A 20,211-nucleotide genomic window follows, 5' to 3' on the forward strand; every position below is an offset into this window, starting at 1 on the left:
TGGGGTTAGGGCTGGGTGTTGAAGGACGACAGGTTGGGGTTAGGGCTGGGTGTTGAAGGACGACAGGTTGGGGTTTGGGCTGGGTGTTGAAGGACGACAGGTTGGGGTTAGGGCTGGGTGTTGAAGGACGACAGGTTGGGGTAGGGTTAGGGCTGGGTGTTGAAGGACGACAGGTTGGGGTTAGGGCTGGGTGTTGAAGGACAACAGGTTGGGGTAGGGTTAGGGCTGGGTGTTGAAGGACGACAGGTTGGGGTTAGGGCTGGGTGTTGAAGGACGACAGGTTAGGGCTGGGTGTTGAAGGACAACAGGTTGGGGTTAGGGCTGGGTGTTGAAGGACAACAGGTTGGGGTTAGGGCTGGGTGTTGAAGGACGACAGGTTGGGGTTAGGGCTGGGTGTTGAAGGACGACCGGTTGGGGTTTGGGCTGGGTGTTGAAGGACGACAGGTTGGGGTTAGGGCTGGGTGTTGAAGGACGACAGGTTAGGGCTGGGTGTTGAAGGACGACAGGTTGGGGTTAGGGCTGGGTGTTGAAGGACAACAGGTTGGGGTTAGGGCTGGGTGTTGAAGGACGACAGGTTGGGGTTAGGGCTGGGTGTTGAAGGACAACAGGTTGGGGTTAGGGCTGGGTGTTGAAGGACGACAGGTTAGGGCTGGGTGTTGAAGGACGACAGGTTGGGGTAGGGTTAGGGCTGGGTGTTGAAGGACAACAGGTTGGGGCTGGGTGTTGAAGGACGACAGGTTGGGGTTAGGGGTGGGTGTTGAAGGACGACAGGTTGGGTTACAGGGCTGGATCTAATACTGTGTCTAATACTAGATATTGTACTGTGTCTAATACTAGATATTGTACTGTGTCTAATACTAGATATTGTACTGTGTCTAATACTAGATATTGTACTGTGTCTAATACTAGATATTGTACTGTGTCTAATACTAGATATTGTACTGTGTCAAATACTAGATATTGTACTGTGTCTAATACTAGATATTGTACTGTGTCTAATACTAGATATTGTACTGTGTCTAATACTAGATATTGTACTGTGTCTGTAATACTAGATATTGTACTGTGTCTAATACTAGATATTGTACTGTGTCTAATACTAGATATTGTACTGTGTCTAATACTAGATATTGTACTGTGTCTAATACTAGATATTGTACTGTGTCTAATACTAGATATTGTACTGTGTCTAATACTAGATATTGTACTGTGTCTAATACTAGATATTGTACTGTGTCTAATACTAGATATTGTACTGTGTCTAATACTAGATATTGTACTGTGTCTAATACTAGATATTGTACTGTGTCTAATACTAGATATTGTACTGTGTCTAATACTAGATATTGTACTGTGTCTAATACTAGATATTGTACTGTGTCTAATACTAGATATTGTACTGTGTCTAATACTAGATATTGTACTGTGTCTAATACTAGATATTGTACTGTGTCTAATACTAGATATTGTACTGTGTCTAATACTAGATATTGTACTGTGTCTAATACTAGATATTGTACTGTGTCTAATACTAGATATTGTACTGTGTCTAATACTAGATATTGTACTGTGTCTAATACTAGATATTGTACTGTGTCTAATACTAGATATTGTACTGTGTCTAATACTAGATATTGTAATGTGTCTAATACTAGATATTGTACTGTGTCTAATAATTGATATTGTACTGTGTCTGTAATACTTGATACTGTACTGTAATACTTGATATTGTACTGTGTCTGTAATACTTGATATTGTACTGTGTCTAATACTAGATAGACATGATATTGCACTTGACATTAAACTGAACAACTTTACTCAGGGCTCAGACTTATAAAAGACCAATTCATTATCTACAGTAACAACATAATATTACTAGTCGTTTATCCCAATTCCTCTGCATTTTATCCACCAACAGTTCACTTCACTGTCTGGATGGGTTGTTGCTACAGAATATAGTACCAGTCCAAAGCTCTTTATATTTTACTATATTCTACATTGTAGAATAATAGTTTAGACATAAAAACTATGAAATAACACATACGGAATCATATAGTAACCAAAAAAGTGTTAAACAAATCAAAAATATATTTTAGATTCTTCAAAGTAGCCACCCGTTTTGCCTTGATGACAGTTTTTTTTCCACACACTCTTGGTATTCTCTCAACCAGCTTCATGAGGTAGTCACCTGGAATGCATTTCCATTAACTGGTGTGCCTTCTTAAAAGTTAATTTGTGGAATTTCTTTCCTTCTTAACACGTTTGAGCCGATCAGTTGTGTTGTGACAAGGTAGGGCTGGTGTACAGAAGATAGCAAAAAATAAAGAAAAACCCTTGAATGAGTAGGTGTAATGTTGTGCTGCTGCCTTGTGCCTGCTACCATGCTGTGTTGTTGTCTTAGGTCTCTCTTTATGTAGTGTTGTGTTGTCTCTCTTTATGTAGTGTTGTGTTGTCTCTCTTTATGTAGTGTTGTGTTGTCTCTCTTTATGTAGTGTTGTGTTGTCTCTCTTTATGTAGTGTTGTGTTGTCTTTATGTAGTGTTGTCTCTTTATGTAGTGTTGTGTTGTCTCTCTTTATGTAGTGTTGTGTTGTCTCTCTTTATGTAGTGTTGTGTTGTCTCTATGTAGTGTTGTCTCTCTTTATGTAGTGTTGTGTTGTCTTAGGTCTCTCTTTATGTAGTGTTGTCTCTCTTTATGTAGTGTTGTGTTGTCTTAGGTCTCTTTATGTAGTGTTGTGTTGTCTTAGGTCTTAGGTCTCTTTATGTAGTGTTGTGTTGTCTCTCTTTATGTAGTGTTGTGTTGTCTTAGGTCTCTTTATGTAGTGTTGTGTTGTCTCTCTTTATGTAGTGTTGTGTTGTCTCTCTTTATGTAGTGTTGTGTTGTCTCTCTTTATGTAGTGTTGTGTTGTCTCTCTTTATGTAGTGTTGTGTTGTCTTATGTCTCTCTTTATGTAGTGTTGTCTCGTTGTGATGTGTGTTTTGTCCTATATTTATATTGTATTTATTTATTTTTATCCCAACCCCCGTCCCCGCGGGAGGCCTTTTGCCTTTTGGTAGGCTGTCACTGTAAATAATAATTTGTTCTTAACTGACTTGTCTAGTTCAATAAAAGGTTAAATAAATAAAAATGAAATGGGCAAAACGAGTGACCTAAGCGACTTTCGAGAGCGTGGTATGATCGTCGGCACGCCAGATCCAGTCTCTCAGAAGCGGCCTTCCTCCTGGGCTTTTCACACACACACACAACAGTCTCTAGTGTTTACAGAGAATGGTGCCACAAACAAAACACATCCAGTCACCGGCAGTCGAGAGGTCGAAGGAGAACGGCAAAAAATATCCTGCAAGCGAACAGGTCGGACCACAAAACGGACAAATAATGAATGGCGCAGTCAAACTCTCATCTCTGAACACGCAACTCGTTGATCCCGGTTTCTGATAGGCTATTTGCAGCAGACGACCACACCAGGATTCCACTCCTATCAGCTAAGAACAGGAAGCTGCGGCTCCAGTGGGCAACGCCATCACCAACACTGGATAATTGAGGAGTGGAAAAACATTGCCTGGAACATGACAGCGAGTTCAGTTTACTAGAGTGTCCTGGTCAGTCCTCCAGACCTCAACCCTATAGATCATAATGGGATGAGATGGAACGGGCTGTCAGCAGCATCAATGTACCACCGTCCAATCTGCTGCAACTGCGTGATGCCATCATGACTAACATCCATTTGGAACATTTCCGACACCTTGTAGAATATCCCGAAGAATTCAGGTTGTTGTGGATGCAAGGGGAGGGGGGTCCAACCTGGTACTAGATGAGTGTACCCAATTAACTGACCAGTGAGCGAGTAAGTGAATATATGTGTTTGTGTATATCTCTTACCTCCAGGATGTATTTCTGCAGGGAGGTGATGTCTCTCAGAGCTTCTGGATCTTGGTGGATCACTACCACCTCCTTTAAGGGATACTACACAACAACAACAACCGTTAGTACACAACAACAACCGTTAGTACACAACAACAACAACAACCGTTAGTACACAACAACAACAACAACCGTTAGTACACAACAACAACAACCGTTAGTACACAACAACAACAACCGTTAGTACACAACAACAACAACCGTTAGTACACACAACAACAACCGTTAGTACACAACAACCGTTAGTACACAACAACAACACAACAACCGTTAGTACACAACAACAACCGTTAGTACACAACAACAACCGTTAGTACACAACAACAACCGTTAGTACACAACAACCGTTAGTACACAACAACAACCGTTAGTACACAACAACAACCGTTAGTACACAACAACAACCGTTAGTACACAACAACCGTTAGTACACAACAACCGTTAGTACACAACAACCGTTAGTACACAACAACAACCGTTAGTACACAACAACAACCGTTAGTAGTACACAACAACAACCAACAACAACCGTTAGTACAACAACCGTTAGTACACAACAACCGTTAGTACACAACAACCGTTAGTACACAACAACCGTTAGTACACAACAACCGTTAGTACACAACAACAACCGTTAGTACACAACAACAACCGTTAGTACACAACAACAACCGTTAGTACACAACAACAACCGTTAGTACACAACAACCGTTAGTACACAACAACCGTTAGTACACAACAACCGTTAGTACACAACAACCGTTAGTACACAACAACAACCGTTAGTACACAACAACAACCGTTAGTACACAACAACAACCGTTAGTACACAACAACAACCGTTAGTACACAACAACAACCGTTACAACCACCATTAGTGTACTAGACATAACACATACATACTACCACCTTCAGGGAGTACTACAAACAACAACACTAACGACAACAATCACACACACGTAGTGCTATAAAATAAACACACAGTTGATGTCCTCTTACCTTAACGGGCAGAGTCCTGCGGTCTCTGATGACTCGTCCAAGCTCAATGACAGACTGCATCTGACACACCGCACTTTCTATACGCTTGTCAATCAACGACTCCCTGTCACACACACACACACACACACACACACACACACACACACACACACACACACACACACAGGTCAGACTGGGACCAGGTAGAAGACAGTGGGTATATTCTGAGTGTGTACATCGGTTGTCTTGGACATCAAACTTCTCTATTAAAAACTCCATAACCGGACTGGATATTCAGTTGGAGCTGATCCCAACCCCTGATGTCCATGATGACGCGTGTGAGGTAACTTAGGAACAGCTAATGTCGGAGGAACAAGACGAAGAGGAAAAGGGGACAGATATCCAATCACGAACGAGCGTTGAGCTCGATTGGTTGTTTTGAAAGTCGCTGAAAATGGATTCTATTGAAAAAAAAAAAAGTGTGGTTACTAACAAGCTACATTTTGAGTTTTGAGTCTGGTATCCCGTGCATTTACATTTACATTTACAGTTGGTATCAGACCGCTTCAGTCCAGGCTGCCCGACCAAGGGTCTGATGAGCTGATTGGTGCAGGCAGCCAGCCTAGCGCCCCATTGTTCCTTGCCTTATCAAGCTAGCGGGATTTCCTTGAGGGCTTGAACCGCCACACGGTTAGTTAGCCCTTGTAGCTGGGACCACAGAGAGTCACAAGCAAAACAGTGAGCCATCGTTTTATTATTTTTTACCTTTATTTAACCAGGCAAGTCAATTAAGAACAAATTCTTATTTTCTTATTTTCAATGACGGCCTACCGGGGAACAGTGGGTTAACTGCCTTGTTCAGGGGCAGAACGACAGACCTTGGCAGCTCGGGGATTCGATCTTGCAACCTTTCGGTTACTAGTCCAACGCTCTAACCACTAGGCTACCTGCCGCCTCTACACTCTAACCACTAGGCTACCTGCCTTTATCGAACAAAACATACATGTATTGTGTAACATGAAGTCCTATGAGTGTCATCTGATGAAGATCATCAAAGATTAGTGATTAATTTTATCTCCATATGTGCTGGAAAAATGGCTGGGTTTTCCTGTAGTTGGTGGTGACCTAACATAATAGTTTGTGGAGCTTTCACTGTAAAGCATTTTTGAAATCAGACACTGTGGCTGGATTAACAAGAAGTTTATCTTTACAATGGTGTAAAATACTTGGATGCTTGAGGAATTCCATGGGATTATTTCTAGGAATTATGAGATTTTTGTTGTTTTGAATTTGGCGCCCTGCACGTTCACTGGCTGTTGGCGGGGTGGGACGCTACCGTCCCGAATATCCCAGAGTGGTTATGTTCTAGACCTCAGCTGAATCTGATAATGAATGGTGTGGCTGTTGAATAGGTTGAGGAGACTAAATTACTTGGCGTTACCTTAGATTGTAAACTGTCATGGTCAAAACATTTAGATTCAATGGTTGTAAAGATGGAGAGAGGTCTGTCCTTTAAAGAGATGCTCTGCTTTTATGACACCACACCCCACAAACAAAGTCCTGCAGAGTTTAGTCTAATCATGATTATTGTCCAGTCGTGTGGTCCAGTGCTGCAAGGAAAGACCTTGTTAAGCTGCAGCTGGTCCCGAACAGAGAGCCACGCTTGGCTCTTCATTGTAATCAGAGGGCTAATATACAGTACCAGTCAAAAGTTGGGACACACCTACTCATTACAGGATTTTTTTCTTTATTTTAACTATTTTCAACATAGTAGAATAATAGTGAAGATATCAAAACCGTGAAATAATGATGGAATCAACCCCCCCAAAAAGTGTTAGATAAATCATGAATCATTAACTTGTACTGTAAATAATAACCAAAGGGTTGATGTAAATACTATGCTAGTCTCTCTTGGCTAAGAGTTGAGAGATTGACTGCATCAAAAAAAGAAGAATTCAAAATTGTTTGCATAGTCAACTTACACACAGCTCTGACACACACACACACACACACACCACCAGACAACAGGGCTCTTTTCACAGTCCCCAAATCCAGAAACAAAATTCAAGACAGGTGTACAGTATTATAAAAAAGACCCTATTTGCATGGAACTCCCAACTCCTATTGCTCAAATGAACAGCAAACAGATACAGCAACACCTCGGGGCACAACGCCTCTCCCCTACTTGACCTAGATATTGTGTGTATTTATATGTAGGCTACGTGTGCCGTTTGTTTTTTTTATTTGACTTATGTAGCGCTGTCCTTGAGCTGTTCTTGTCTATTAATTTTCTGTATTATGTCATGTTTTGTGTGGACCCCAAGGAAGAGTAGTTGCTGCTTTCGCAACAGCTAACGGGGTTCCTGATCCAATAAAAAAATGATTTAATGGGTTTATAGCGGGCGGACAGACGGTCTCTTCCTGATTGGAGGTCACCTCTACAGGATGTCTCACTTCTTGGACAGGAACAGGAAGGAGCGCTTTAACAAGGCTTCCCTCCGCAGCCGAACAGGCTCCTGAAATTTTTCCCAAAAATCTAGAATTAGAAACCTGGGTTAAACCTGGATTTATTATTATTATTATTATTATTTTTTCACATAGACTTATTCAGGAGACCTTTACAACAGAACTTTCAATCCAAATCGAAACTTTAAACATCCTTGAATTTAAACTTTAAATACCTGGAAAGGATTCGTACTCCCAAAGACCGTCAAGGAAAACAACAACCGGCAGAAAAATAACAGTAAAAACCTACAAAAGTACAAAAGAGAAACTTTCCCCAAAGGAAAATCCAGAGACACTATTTACTGAACGTAAGCAACCTCGACTTCCACACAGACCCCTCCGCCCCTGGCATGGCACAGGGCCATAAGAGCACACTACCCTTCTGTTAAGAGAGGGTATTAAAACCACACGGACCCCTCCGCCCCTGGCATGGCACAGGGCCATAAGAGCACACTACCCTTCTGTTAAGAGAGGGTATTAAAACCACACGGACCCCTCCGCCCCTGGCATGGCACAGGGCCATAAGAGCACACTACCCTTCTGTTAAGAGAGGGTATTAAACCAGGGTGGAGGGTCAGAATACTGGACAGAGAGGGTATTAAAACCAGGGTGGAGGGTCAATACTGGACAGAGAGGGTATTAAACCAGGGTGGAGGGTCAATACTGGACAGAGAGGGTATTAAACCAGGGTGGAGGGTCAATACTGGACAGAGAGGGTATTAAACCAGGGTGGAGGGTCAATACTGGACAGAGAGGGTATTAAACCAGGGTGGAGGGTCAATACTGGACAGAGAGGGTATTAAACCAGGGTGGAGGGTCAATACTGGACAGAGAGGGTATTAAAACCAGGGTGGAGGGTCAATACTGGACAGAGAGGGTATTAAACCAGGGTGGAGGGTCAATACTGGACAGAGAGGGTATTAAACCAGGGTGGAGGGTCAATACTGGACAGAGAGGGTATTAAACCAGGGTGGAGGGTCAGAATACTGGACAGAGAGGGTATTAAATCAGGTTGGAGGGTCAGAACACTGGACAGAGAGGGTATTAAAGCAGGGTGGAGGGTCAATACTGGACAGAGAGGGTATTAAATCAGGTTGGAGGGTCAGAATACTGGACAGAGAGGGTATTAAACCAGGTTGGAGGGTCAGAATACTGGACAGAGGGTATTAAACCAGGGTGGAGGGTCAGAATACTGGACAGAGAGGGTATTAAACCAGGGTGGAGGCTAGGAAACACTGGACAGAGAGGGTATTAAACCCAGGGTGGAGGGTCAGAACACTGGACAAAGAGGGTATTAAACCAGGGTGGAGGGTCAGAACACTGGACAGAGAGGGTATTAAACCAGGGTGGAGGGTCAGAACACTGGACAGAGAGGGTATTAAACCAGGGTGGAGGGTCAACACTGGACAGAGAGGGTATTAAACCAGGGTGGAGGGTCAATACTGGACAGAGAGGGTATTAAATCAGGGTGGAGGGTCAGAATACTGGACAGAGAGGGTATTAAATCAGGTTGGAGGGTCAACACTGGACAGAGAGGGTATTAAATCAGGTTGGAGGGTCAATACTGGACAGAGAGGGTATTAAATCAGGTTGGAGGGTCAGAACACTGGACAGAGAGGGTATTAAACCAGGGTGGAGGGTCAATACTGGACAGAGAGGGTATTAAACCAGGTTGGAGGGTCAATACTGGACAGAGAGGGTATTAAACCAGGTTGGAGGGTCAATACTGGACAGAGAGGGTATTAAACCAGGTTGGAGGGTCAATACTGGACAGAGAGGGTATTAAATCAGGTTGGAGGGTCAGAACACTGGACAGAGAGGGTATTAAACCAGGGTGGAGGGTCAGAACACCGAGCAGACCCAGATCCCACAACAGCACCGAGCAGACCCAGAACCCACAACAGCACCGAGCAGACCCAGAACCCACAACAGCACCGAGCAGACCCAGATCCCACAACAGCACCGAGCAGACCCAGATCCCACAACAGCACCGAGCAGACCCCACAACAGCACCGAGCAGACCCAGATCCCACAACAGCACCGAGCAGACCCAGATCCCACAACAGCACCGAGCAGACCCAGAACCCACAACAGCACCGAGCAGACCCAGAACCCACAACAGCACCGAGCAGACCCAGATCCCACAACAGCACCGAGCAGACCCAGATCCCACAACAGCACCGAGCAGACCCAGAACCCACAACAGCACCGAGCAGACCCAGATCCCACAACAGCACCGAGCAGACCCAGATCCCACAACAGCACCGGCAGACCCAGATCCCACAACAGCACCGAGCAGACCCAGATCCCACAACAGCACCGAGCAGACCCAGATCCCACAACAGCACCGAGCAGACCCAGATCCCACAACAGCACCGAGCAGACCCAGAACCCACAACAGCACCGAGCAGACCCAGAACCCACAACAGCACCGAGCAGACCCAGAACCCACAACAGCACCGAGCAGACCCAGAACCCACAACAGCACCGAGCAGACCCAGATCCCACAACAGCACCGAGCAGACCCAGATCCCACAACAGCACCGAGCAGACCCAGATCCCACAACAGCACCGAGCAGACCCAGATCCCACAACAGCACCGAGCAGACCCAGATCCCACAACAGCACCGAGCAGACCCAGATCCCACAACAGCACTGCTCCTGTATTAACATGAGGGATAAATTCACCCAGTTGGAGACCGAGATGGTAGAGCTCAAACGGCAATTCAACACAGCCCAGAGAGCACAACAACACCCCCCCTTCAACCAGAGCTGTGGGGGGGGTGGGTCTGCACGCTGGACTGTGGTGACAAAACACCCAACAGGAGAGAAAAACAGCCCAGTTGGCGGAGGGGCGTAAACTGAGGTGGGACAATGCACAACTCATGAGAAAGCTGGCCATCCCCAAAGAGGAAGACAACAGAACAGTCCCACTTCAGAACCCGACTACAGGCAGGACAGACAAGATAGGAACCCACCAACCCATCAGACCCCCCAACACTTCACCAGCCCTCCTGACCGACGATGGTCCCCGAGCCACATCATAATGCACACAGGCACAAACGACCCTGAGGGCCCAGCAGGAAAGGGTGTGATTGGAAAAGAGTCTTCCACAAAGTGGTCACCTCCACCCTGCTACGAGGAAAAGACTCTCACCCTATCACCGTACAGCGGGTGAATGAAAGCATTTCCTGTGACTGCGCATCAAAACCCAATGTACACCGTGGTTTCGAATTCAAAAGCAAGAGCTTCATGTAGCCACTTGGGTACGTTTGTTCATATTCTGTGCAAGATAGTGAGTTATTAGCCCAGTTATAGATAATTTCTAGTCAACAACGAGGGTCTTGAAAATAGGCCACTCCGGTAGGCCCACATTATGAACAAATAGCCACAGTAGCCTACTTGGTCACTGTTCAAGTGAATTTACCACAGGTGGACTCCAATCAAGTTGTAGAAACATCAAGGATAATTAACGGAAACAGGATGCACCTGAGCTCAATTTCAAGTCTCATAGCAAAAGGGTCTGAATATTTAAGTAAAAAAAGGTATTTCCCTTTTTTAAAATTATTTGTAATAAATGTGCAAAAATGTCTAAAAACCTGTTTCCACTTTGCCATGACGGGGTATTGTGATGTCAATAGGGTATTGTGATGTCATGACGGGGTATTGTGATGTCAAGACGGGGTATTGTGATGTCAAGACGGGGTATTGTGATGTCAAGACGGGGTATTGTTCAAGACGGGGTATTGTGATGTCATGACGGGTATTGTGATGTCAAGACGGGGTATTGTGATGTCATGACGGGGTATTGTGATGTCAAGACGGGGTATTGTGATGTCAAGACGGGGTATTGTGATGTCAAGACGGGGTATTGTGATGTCATGACGGGTATTGTGATGTCATGACGGGGTATTGTGATGTCATGACGGGTATTGTGATGTCAAGACGGGTATTGTGATGTCATGACGGGGTATTGTGATGTCATGACGGGTATTGTGATGTCAAGACGGGTATTGTGATGTCATGACGGGTATTGTGATGTCATGACGGGGTATTGTGATGTCATGACGGGGTATTGTGATGTCATGACGGGGTATTGTGATGTCATGACGGGGTATTGTGATGTCATGACGGGTATTGTGATGTCATGACGGGGTATTGTGATGTCAAGACGGGGTATTGTGATGTCAAGACGGGGTATTGTGATGTCATGACGGGGTATTGTGATGTCATGACGGGGTATTGTGATGTCATTTCGGGGTATTGTGATGTCATGACGGGGTATTGTGATGTCATGACGGGGTATTGTGATGTCATGACGGGGTATTGTGATGTCATGACGGGGTATTGTGATGTCATGACGGGGTATTGTGATGTCATGACGGGGTATTGTGATGTCATGACGGGGTATTGTGATGTCATGACGGGGTATTGTGATGTCATGACGGGGTATTGTGATGTCATGACGGGGTATTGTGATGTCATGACGGGGTATTGTGATGTCATGACGGGGTATTGTGTGTAGATTGATGAGGAAAAACATTAATTGAATCACTTTTAGAATGAGGCTGTAACGCAACTAAATACTTTCCAAATTCATCGTAGACTGAGTGAGCATAACCTTGCCACAGTATAGGATATGTACCCACTGCCCACAAAATGGAAACGGAGCTGTACTTCCAAACAAATCCCTTAACACAGATCACACAGACCCACAAAGAATTTGAAAACAAATCCAACACTGGATAAACTCTCATATATATGTTAGGCGAAATACCACAATGTGAAAATCACAGCAGCAAGATGTGTCCCATTACCATGATAAGGGACAGACAGAGACAGACGCACAGAAACAAGCCAGAAGGAGAGGACAGATAACCAATCACTTAATGGGTTTAGAGCGGACGGACAGACGACTTGTCTCCTCCTGATTGGAGGTCACCCCTACAGGATGTCTCACGTCTTGGACAGGAACTGGAAGGAGCTCTAAACAAGGCTTCCCTCCACAGCCGAGCAGGCTGGGTAGTAATATGTGGGCTGGGACAGTAAATAAAATGGTAAACACCGGCGAGGTAGAGGTGTGTGGGAGCAGGTACTGTAGTGAAGACAGACATTCAGAGTGACTGGAGAATACACACATACACACACACACTGATTGCCGCTTCAGAGACACACTAAAGGGTATAGCTACTCAATCATAGCACTAACAACAAAGGTGTGTGTGTGTGTGTGTGTGTGTGTGTGTGTGTGTGTGTGTGTGTGTGTGTGTGTGTGTGTGTGTGTGACCTGCATGTCTAAATCAAGTCCTGGGTTTGATCACGTCTGATGAGTTGTACAGACACGAATGCAGCTCAGAGTTAATAAACTGATACAAACAGAATAGTATAATTGTCAGGCGTTTCAACAAAAGTAAGTTGGTTCAAAACAAATACTCACCGAAGCATCTGGGAGTCATTTATCATCATAAAACACAAATCACTTCTTGTTTCTGACAAAAGAAATTCCAAGAAAAGTCCAAGCATTCCAATTTCAAAATAAATATAATTTTAAAAGAGGAATCCTTAAAAATATATATATTTTTTAATAAATTGGGAAATAAATAGTTTTCGTCAAAAGACTGAGCTGCCTGTATCCCCTGCTACTAATTTGACAAGAGACACTTTCAGATTCATTGAGGAGGAAGTCACTCTTCAAGATGGCGCCCTACTCCCTATATAGTGCACTACCACCCATGGGGATCTTTTCAATAGTAGTGCACTAAATCACTAGTGGGGGAGGGGGGGGGGGGCTACTTGAGCTAGTGAATGGTGCAGTTCACGGTCCTTCGAGACAAATTCAATGATTGATTGATTGTTAAATGTTAAATGATTGATTGATTACCTGACTAGAGGCAACATGAGGTAGTGTGTGATTGATAGACTGATTGATTACCTGACTAGAGGCAACATGAGGTACTGTGTGATTGATAGACTGATTGATTACCTGACTAGAGGCAACATGAGGTACTGTGTGATTGATAGACTGATTGATTACCTGACTAGAGGCAACATGAGGTACTGTGTGATTGATAGACTGATTGATTACCTGACTAGAGGCAACATGAGGTACTGTGTGATTGATAGACTGGTTGATTACCTGACTAGAGGCAACATGAGGTACTGTGTGATTGATAGACTGATTGATTACCTGACTAGAGGCAACATGAGGTACTGTGTGATTGATAGACTGATTGATTACCTGACTAGAGGCAACATGAGGTACTGTGTGATTGATAGACTGATTGATTACCTGACTAGAGGCAACATGAGGTACTGTGTGATTGATAGACTGATTGATTACCTGACTAGAGGCAACATGAGGTACTGTGTGATTGATAGACTGATTGATTACCTGACTAGAGGCAACATGAGGTAGTGGATGCTACTGGAGTCCTTCTCCTCTACAGAGGTGGGGTCGATCAGGTGACGCAGGTTCTGGTACATCATCTCTGTAATAAATGGGGTGAAGGGAGCCTAGTGGGGAGGAGGAGACCATTTAGAGAAGAACAACGATACTATACAGTACTATAGTTAGAGAAAGACAACGATACTATACAGTACTATAGTTAGAGAAGAACAACGATACTATACAGTACTATACTAGTGAGATACCTAGTTAGTTGAGAACATGCACTACAACTCTCCTACCATTCTAACTGAGGGAGACCTTTTCCTCGTTACCATTCTAACTGAGGGAGACCTTGTCCTCGTTACCATTCTAACTCAGGGAGACCTTGTCCTCGTTACCATTCTAACTCAGGGAGACCTTGTCCTCGTTACCATTCTAACTCATGGAGACCTTGTCCTCCTTACCATTCTAACTGAGGGAGACCTTGTCCTCGTTACCATTCTAACTCAGGGAGACCTTGTCCTCGTTACCATTCTAACTCAGGGAGACCTTGTCCTCCTTACCATTCTAACTCAGGGAGACCTTGTCCTCGTTACCATTCTAACTCAGGGAGACCTTGTCCTCGTTACCATTCTAACTCAGGGAGACCTTGTCCTCGTTACCATTCTAACTCAGGGAGACCTTGTCCTCGTTACCATTCTAACTCAGGGAGACCTTGTCCTCGTTACCATTCTAACTCAGGGAGACCTTGTCCTCGTTACCATTCTAACTCAGGGAGACCTTGTCCTCGTTACCATTCTAACTCAGGGAGACCTTGTCCTCGTTACCATTCTAACTGAGGGAGCCCTTGTCCTTATACAAAGACACCTGCGTTGAGAGCTAATGCAGGGTAAGTAAAATTATCATATGCAGACGACTTAAGTTCAAACTTCCTTCTTTTAACAATTTCTGTGAGGAGGAACTTAAAAGTTTAACCGGAGATTTAGTTACAGCCTGATATACACACAATGCGTCACGAGGTACAGTGTCACGGGGCACAGCGCCACGAGGCACGGCGCCACGGGGCACAGAGTCACAGCGTCACGAGGCACAGCGCCACGGGGCACAGCGCCACGGGGCACAGCGCCACGAGGTACAGCATCGGAGCGCTCGTTATTTAGAACACTCCTGTGCATTAGTTCTAAGCGCAACTGTTTTGGCGAAGAGAAATTGTCGCCCTCAATACATCACTTTCAATGGAAGCAGATGTCATTGAGCAGAGTTCAGCCGGGTTAAACAGTATGCACCTTTACACCATGTGACTCACCATCAGTCTGCACATGGAGAACAGAACACTGAAGAGATTCTCCAGAGCCCCCAGACAGTCCTCTGTTCCACTCTCTCCCTGTGGGGTTACAATACACGGTTACAAACATCATCATCTTCCTCCTCATCCTCCTCCTCCCTAACATGTCCCATACATAACACAACAGATCTTTAACCAGAGAGTCATTGATGACCAACTCAATCCATTCACATTACTGTAGTCAATATAGCATAGTCAACAGAGAAACAGAGGTATAGTGGTTACTGTAGTCAATATAGCATAGTCAACAGAGTAACAGAGGTATAGTGGTTACTGTAGTCAATATAGCATAGTCAGAGAAACAGAGGTATAGTGGTTACTGTCTCTTTAAGCCTCGGTGTTTGAGGTATAGTGGTTACTGTCTCTTTAAGCCTCGGTGTTTGAGGTATAGTGGTTACTGTCTCTAAGCCTCTGTTTGAGGTATAGTGGTTACTGTCTCTTTAAGCCTCGGTGTTTGAGGTATAGTGGTTACTGTCTCTTTAAGCCTCGGTGTTTGAGGTATAGTGGTTACTGTCTCTTTAAGCCTCGGTGTTTGAGGTATAGTGGTTACTGTCTCTTTAAGCCTCGGTGTTTGAGGTATAGTGGTTACTGTCTCTTTAAGCCTCGGTGTTTGAGGTATAGTGGTTACTGTCTCTTTAAGCCTCGGTGTTTGAGGTATAGTGGTTACTGTCTCTTTAAGCCTCGGTGTTTGAGGTATAGTGGTTACTGTCTCTTTAAGCCTCGGTGTTTGAGGTATAGTGGTTACTGTCTCTTTAAGCCTCGGTGTTTGAGGTATAGTGGTTACTGTCTCTTTAAGCCTCGGTGTTTGAGGTATAGTGGTTACTGTCTCTTTAAGCCTCGGTGTTTGAGGTATAGTGGTTACTGTCTCTTTAAGCCTCGGTGTTTGAGGTATAGTGGTTACTGTCTCTTTAAGCCTCGGTGTTTGAGGTATAGTGGTTACTGTCTCTTTAAGCCTCGGTGTTTGAGGTATAGTGGTTACTGTCTCTTTAAGCCTCGGTGTTTGAGGTATAGTGGTTACTGTCTCTTTAAGCCTCGGTGTTTGAGGGTGAACTCACCTTGAAACGCCTACGGTTGGTCCTCACGTACCAGTTGGTCAGCATGTCCACAAACTTGACAAGCTTTGGCACCACTGTGTACAGCCTGTAAGCTGCGAAGGAGACACTGTGATTACAACTCGTGGTCTTGGAGGAGAGGGAACGGCCGGGAAAAGCTCGGTCGTCTTTATAAACGACAGACGCATAACAGTAGCAGAGTTCTGTTTACAGCGAACTTGTCTATTTAAGCAATAAGGCCCCGAGGAGGTGTGGTATATTGGCCATATATCACCAACTCCCGAGGTGCCTTTTTTTTCTATTATAAACAGGTTACCCATGTAATTAGAGCTGTAAAAATTAATGTTTTTGTCATACATACCCGTGGTATACAGTCTGATATACTACGGCTGTCAGCCAATCAGCATTCAGGGCTCGAACCACCCAATTTATAATGTGTTTTTATCCTATATGTCGTTGTTATAGATCATGTTGGCATGGTTGTCTGCCCAGTAATAGCCTTTCAGTGGAGAGGTGTAGTTTTGTCACTCATCTCAGCCTTGGATGAGAGACTGTGTGTGTGTACTCGTTGTGTGTGTGTGTGTCAAATAAAAAACACAATTGTATTTGTCACATGCTTCGTATACAACCGGTGTAGACTAACAGTGAAATGCTTACTTACGGGTCATTCCCAATAAATGAGAGAAAATTAGATCGTAGTCTTGTATTGACGCTTAGCCTGTTTGATGGTACGTCAGAGGTCGTAGCGGGATTTCTTATAAGCGTCCGGGTTAATGTCCCGGTCCTTAAAAGCGGCAGCTCTAGTCATTAGCTCAGTGAGGATGTTGCCTGTAATCCATGGCTTCTGGTTGGGATATGTATGTGCGGTCACTGTGGGATCCACTGACTGAAGACTGGTTGAAAGAAATTGACAATAAGAAGAATGTAGGAGCTGTACTGTTAGATTTCAGTGGAGCCTCTGATTATTATTGACCGTAACCTGTTGTTTGAGAAAACGTGTGTGTTTATGGCTTTTCAACCTCTGTCATATCGTGGATTCAGAGCCATTTATCTAATAGAACTCAAAGGGTGTTCTTTAATGGAAGCTTCTCTAATGTTAAACATGTAAAGTGTGGTGTACCACAGGGCAGCTCTCTCGGCCCTCTACTCTTTTCTATTTTTTTACCAATGACCTGCCACTGGCATTAAACAAAGCCTGTGTGTCCATGTACGCTGATGAGTCAACCATATGCCTGTCAGCAACCACAACTAATGAAGTCCAGAACATCTCTAAAACTAAGAGCGTTGTATTTGGTACAAATCATTCCCTATGTTCTAGACATCTGCTTAATCTGGTAATGAATGGTGTGGCTGTTGAACAGGTTGAGGAGACTAAATTACTTGGCGTTACCTTAGATTGTAAACTGTCCTGGTCAAAACATATTGATTCAATGGTTGTAAAGATGGAGAGAGGTCTGTCCTTTAAAGAGATGCTCTGCTTTTATGAAACCACACTCCACTAAGCAAGTCCTGCAGGCTCTAGTTTAGTCTGATCTTGATTGTGGTCCAGGGCATTCCCACACCATTTCCTCTTCACAGGGGCATTCCCACGCCATTTCCTCTTCACAGGGGCATTCCCACGCCATTGCCTCTTCACGGGGGCATTCCCACGCCATTGCCTCTTCACGGGGGCATTCCCACGCCATTTCCTCTTCACAGGGGCATTCCCACGCCATTCACAGGGGCATTCCCACGCCATTGCCTCTTCACAGGGGCATTCCCACGCCATTTCCTCTTCACAGGGGCATTCCCACGCCATTTCCTCTTCACAGGGCATTCCCACGCCATTTCCTCTTCACAGGGGCATTTCCACGCCATTTCCTCTTCACAGGGGCATTCCCACGCCATTTCCTCTTCACAGGGCATTCCCACACCATTGCCTCTTCACAGGGGCATTCCCACACCATTTCCTCTTCACAGGGCATTCCCACGCCATCACAGGGGCATTCCTCTTCACAGGGGCATTCCCACGCCATTTCCTCTTCACAGGGCATTCCCAGCTTTTATGAAACCCATTTCCTCTTCACAGGGGCATTCCCACGCCATTTCTCTTCACAGGGCATTCCCACGCCATTTCCTCTTCACAGGGGCCATTGCCTCTTCACAGGGCATTCCCACGCCCATTTCCTCTTCACAGGGGCATTCACAGGGGCATTCCCACGCCCATTTCCTCTTCACAGGGGCATTCCCACGCCATTTCCTCTTCACGGGGGCATTCCCACGCCATTGCCTCTTCACGGGGGCATTCCCACACCATTTCCTCTTCACAGGGGCATTCCCACGCCATTTCCTCTTCACAGGGGCATTCCCACGCCATTGCCTCTTCACGGGGGCATTCCCACGCCATTTCCTCTTCACGGGGGCATTCCCACGCCATTTCCTCTTCACAGGGGCATTCCCACACCATTTCCTCTTCACAGGGGCATTCCCACGCCATTTCCTCTTCACAGGGGCATTCCCACGCCCATTTCCTCTTCACAGGGGCATTCCCACGCCATTTCCTCTTCACAGGGGCATTCCCACGCCCATTTCACAGGGGTATTCCCACGCCCATTGCCTCTTCACAGGGGCATTCCCACGCCCATTTCCTCTTCACAGGGGCATTCCTCTTCACAGGGGCATTCCCACGCCCATTTCCTCTTCACAGGGGCATTCCCGCCATTTCCTTCACAGGGGCATTCCTCTTCACAGGGCATTCCCACACCATTCACAGGGCCCACACCATTTCCTCTTCACAGGGGGCATTCCCACACCATTTCTTCACAGGGGCATTCCCACGCCATTTCCTCTTCACAGGGGCATTCCCACGCCATTTCCTCTTCACAGGGGCATTCCCACGCCATTTCCTCTTCACAGGGGCATTCCCACACCATTTCCTCTTCACAGGGGCATTCCCACACCATTTCCTCTTCACAGGGGCATTCCCACACCATTTCCTCTTCACAGGGGCATTCCCACACCATTTCCTCTTCACAGGGGCATTCCCACACCATTTCCTCTTCACAGGGGCACAATGAAAAAGGATCCTCCAATCATTTTGATTACAACGTGGGCATAGGCTACAGCTGATTTAACGGAACAGCCCGAAATGTTTTCTCAGCTCAGATGCAACACACGCAGCCGAGCCTAGCGGACTAGTGAATTTGTTTACGTAGGTATTCATTCGGGTTCACAGTGCGGACCGAACCGAGGTCCCTGTACGGTTACACCCCTAGGAAGCGGCTTGTGTGTGTGTGTGTGTGTGTGTGTGTGTGTGTGTGTGTGTGTGTGTGTGTGTGTAGCTCACCATCCATCTCAGCTTTGAAGAACTGGATGAGAGACTGGGTGAAGGACTGGATCCATTTGTCCATGATGTTGTCACTGCGCTTGGCTGTGGCCTCATTGTACAGGAAGCTGATGCCGTCCTCCTGAAGGGCAAAGGTCAGAGGGCAAAAAGGTCACACAGAGAACAGGACACGGAAAGAGAGAGCGAGAGCGCGTGCGAGCGAGAGAGAGAGCATGATAGAGAGAACGTTACAGAGTTTAAAGGCTGTGATAGGTGGTATCTTGTGTTCTGGTTGAGGGGGGGTTAGGGCTGTAAGGGGAGGGCTGGGGTTAGGGCTGTAAGGGGAGGGCTGGGCTAGAGGGGAGGGGTTTGGGGTGTAAGGGGAGGGCTGGGCTAGAGGGGAGGGGTTTGGGGGTGTAAGGGGAGGGCTGGGGGTGGGGTTAGGGCTGTAAGGGGAGGGCTGGGGGTGGGGTTAGGGCTGTAAGGGGAGGGCTGGGGGTGGGGTTAGGGCTGTAAGGGGAGGGCTGGGGGTGGGGTTAGGGCTGTAAGGGGAGGGCTGGGGGTGGGGTTAGGGCTGTAAGGGGGGCCAGGGCTAGATGGGGGAGGGGTTTGGGCTGTAGAGGGAGATGGGTACCTTGTGCAGAGAGGGGAGGGTTGGGCTGTAAGGGGAGGGCTGGGCTAGAGGGGGGAGGGGTTTGTGCAGAGAGGGAGGGGTTGGGC

The 20,211-nt window shown here is 45.8% G+C and overlaps 1 protein-coding gene and 1 long non-coding RNA gene across 2 annotated transcripts in view; both read right to left on the bottom strand.

Annotated features, from left to right (window-relative positions):
- The window catches only part of iars1 (isoleucyl-tRNA synthetase 1), a 133,064-nt gene that overhangs the window by 37,395 nt on the left and 75,458 nt on the right, over nucleotides 1-20,211 (bottom strand). Inside the window, exons 21-26 of the mRNA XM_052474583.1 lie at nucleotides 19,513-19,633; nucleotides 16,191-16,282; nucleotides 15,097-15,174; nucleotides 13,794-13,915; nucleotides 4,920-5,022; nucleotides 3,879-3,962 (exon numbers count right to left, since the gene is read on the bottom strand). Of these exons, the coding sequence (XP_052330543.1) occupies nucleotides 3,879-3,962; nucleotides 4,920-5,022; nucleotides 13,794-13,915; nucleotides 15,097-15,174; nucleotides 16,191-16,282; nucleotides 19,513-19,633 (600 nt within the window). The remainder of the gene's footprint in view (nucleotides 1-3,878; nucleotides 3,963-4,919; nucleotides 5,023-13,793; nucleotides 13,916-15,096; nucleotides 15,175-16,190; nucleotides 16,283-19,512; nucleotides 19,634-20,211) is intronic.
- On the bottom strand, nucleotides 6,046-8,491 carry LOC127910455 (uncharacterized). The gene is made up of 2 exons (XR_008074952.1): nucleotides 7,580-8,491; nucleotides 6,046-7,414 (listed from the first exon to the last, which is right to left on the bottom strand). It is a non-coding gene; the product is annotated as an uncharacterized LOC127910455 (long non-coding RNA).

The sequence above is a fragment of the Oncorhynchus keta genome, chromosome 21, assembly GCF_023373465.1.
Source record: "Oncorhynchus keta strain PuntledgeMale-10-30-2019 chromosome 21, Oket_V2, whole genome shotgun sequence".
NCBI lineage: Eukaryota > Metazoa > Chordata > Actinopteri > Salmoniformes > Salmonidae > Oncorhynchus > Oncorhynchus keta.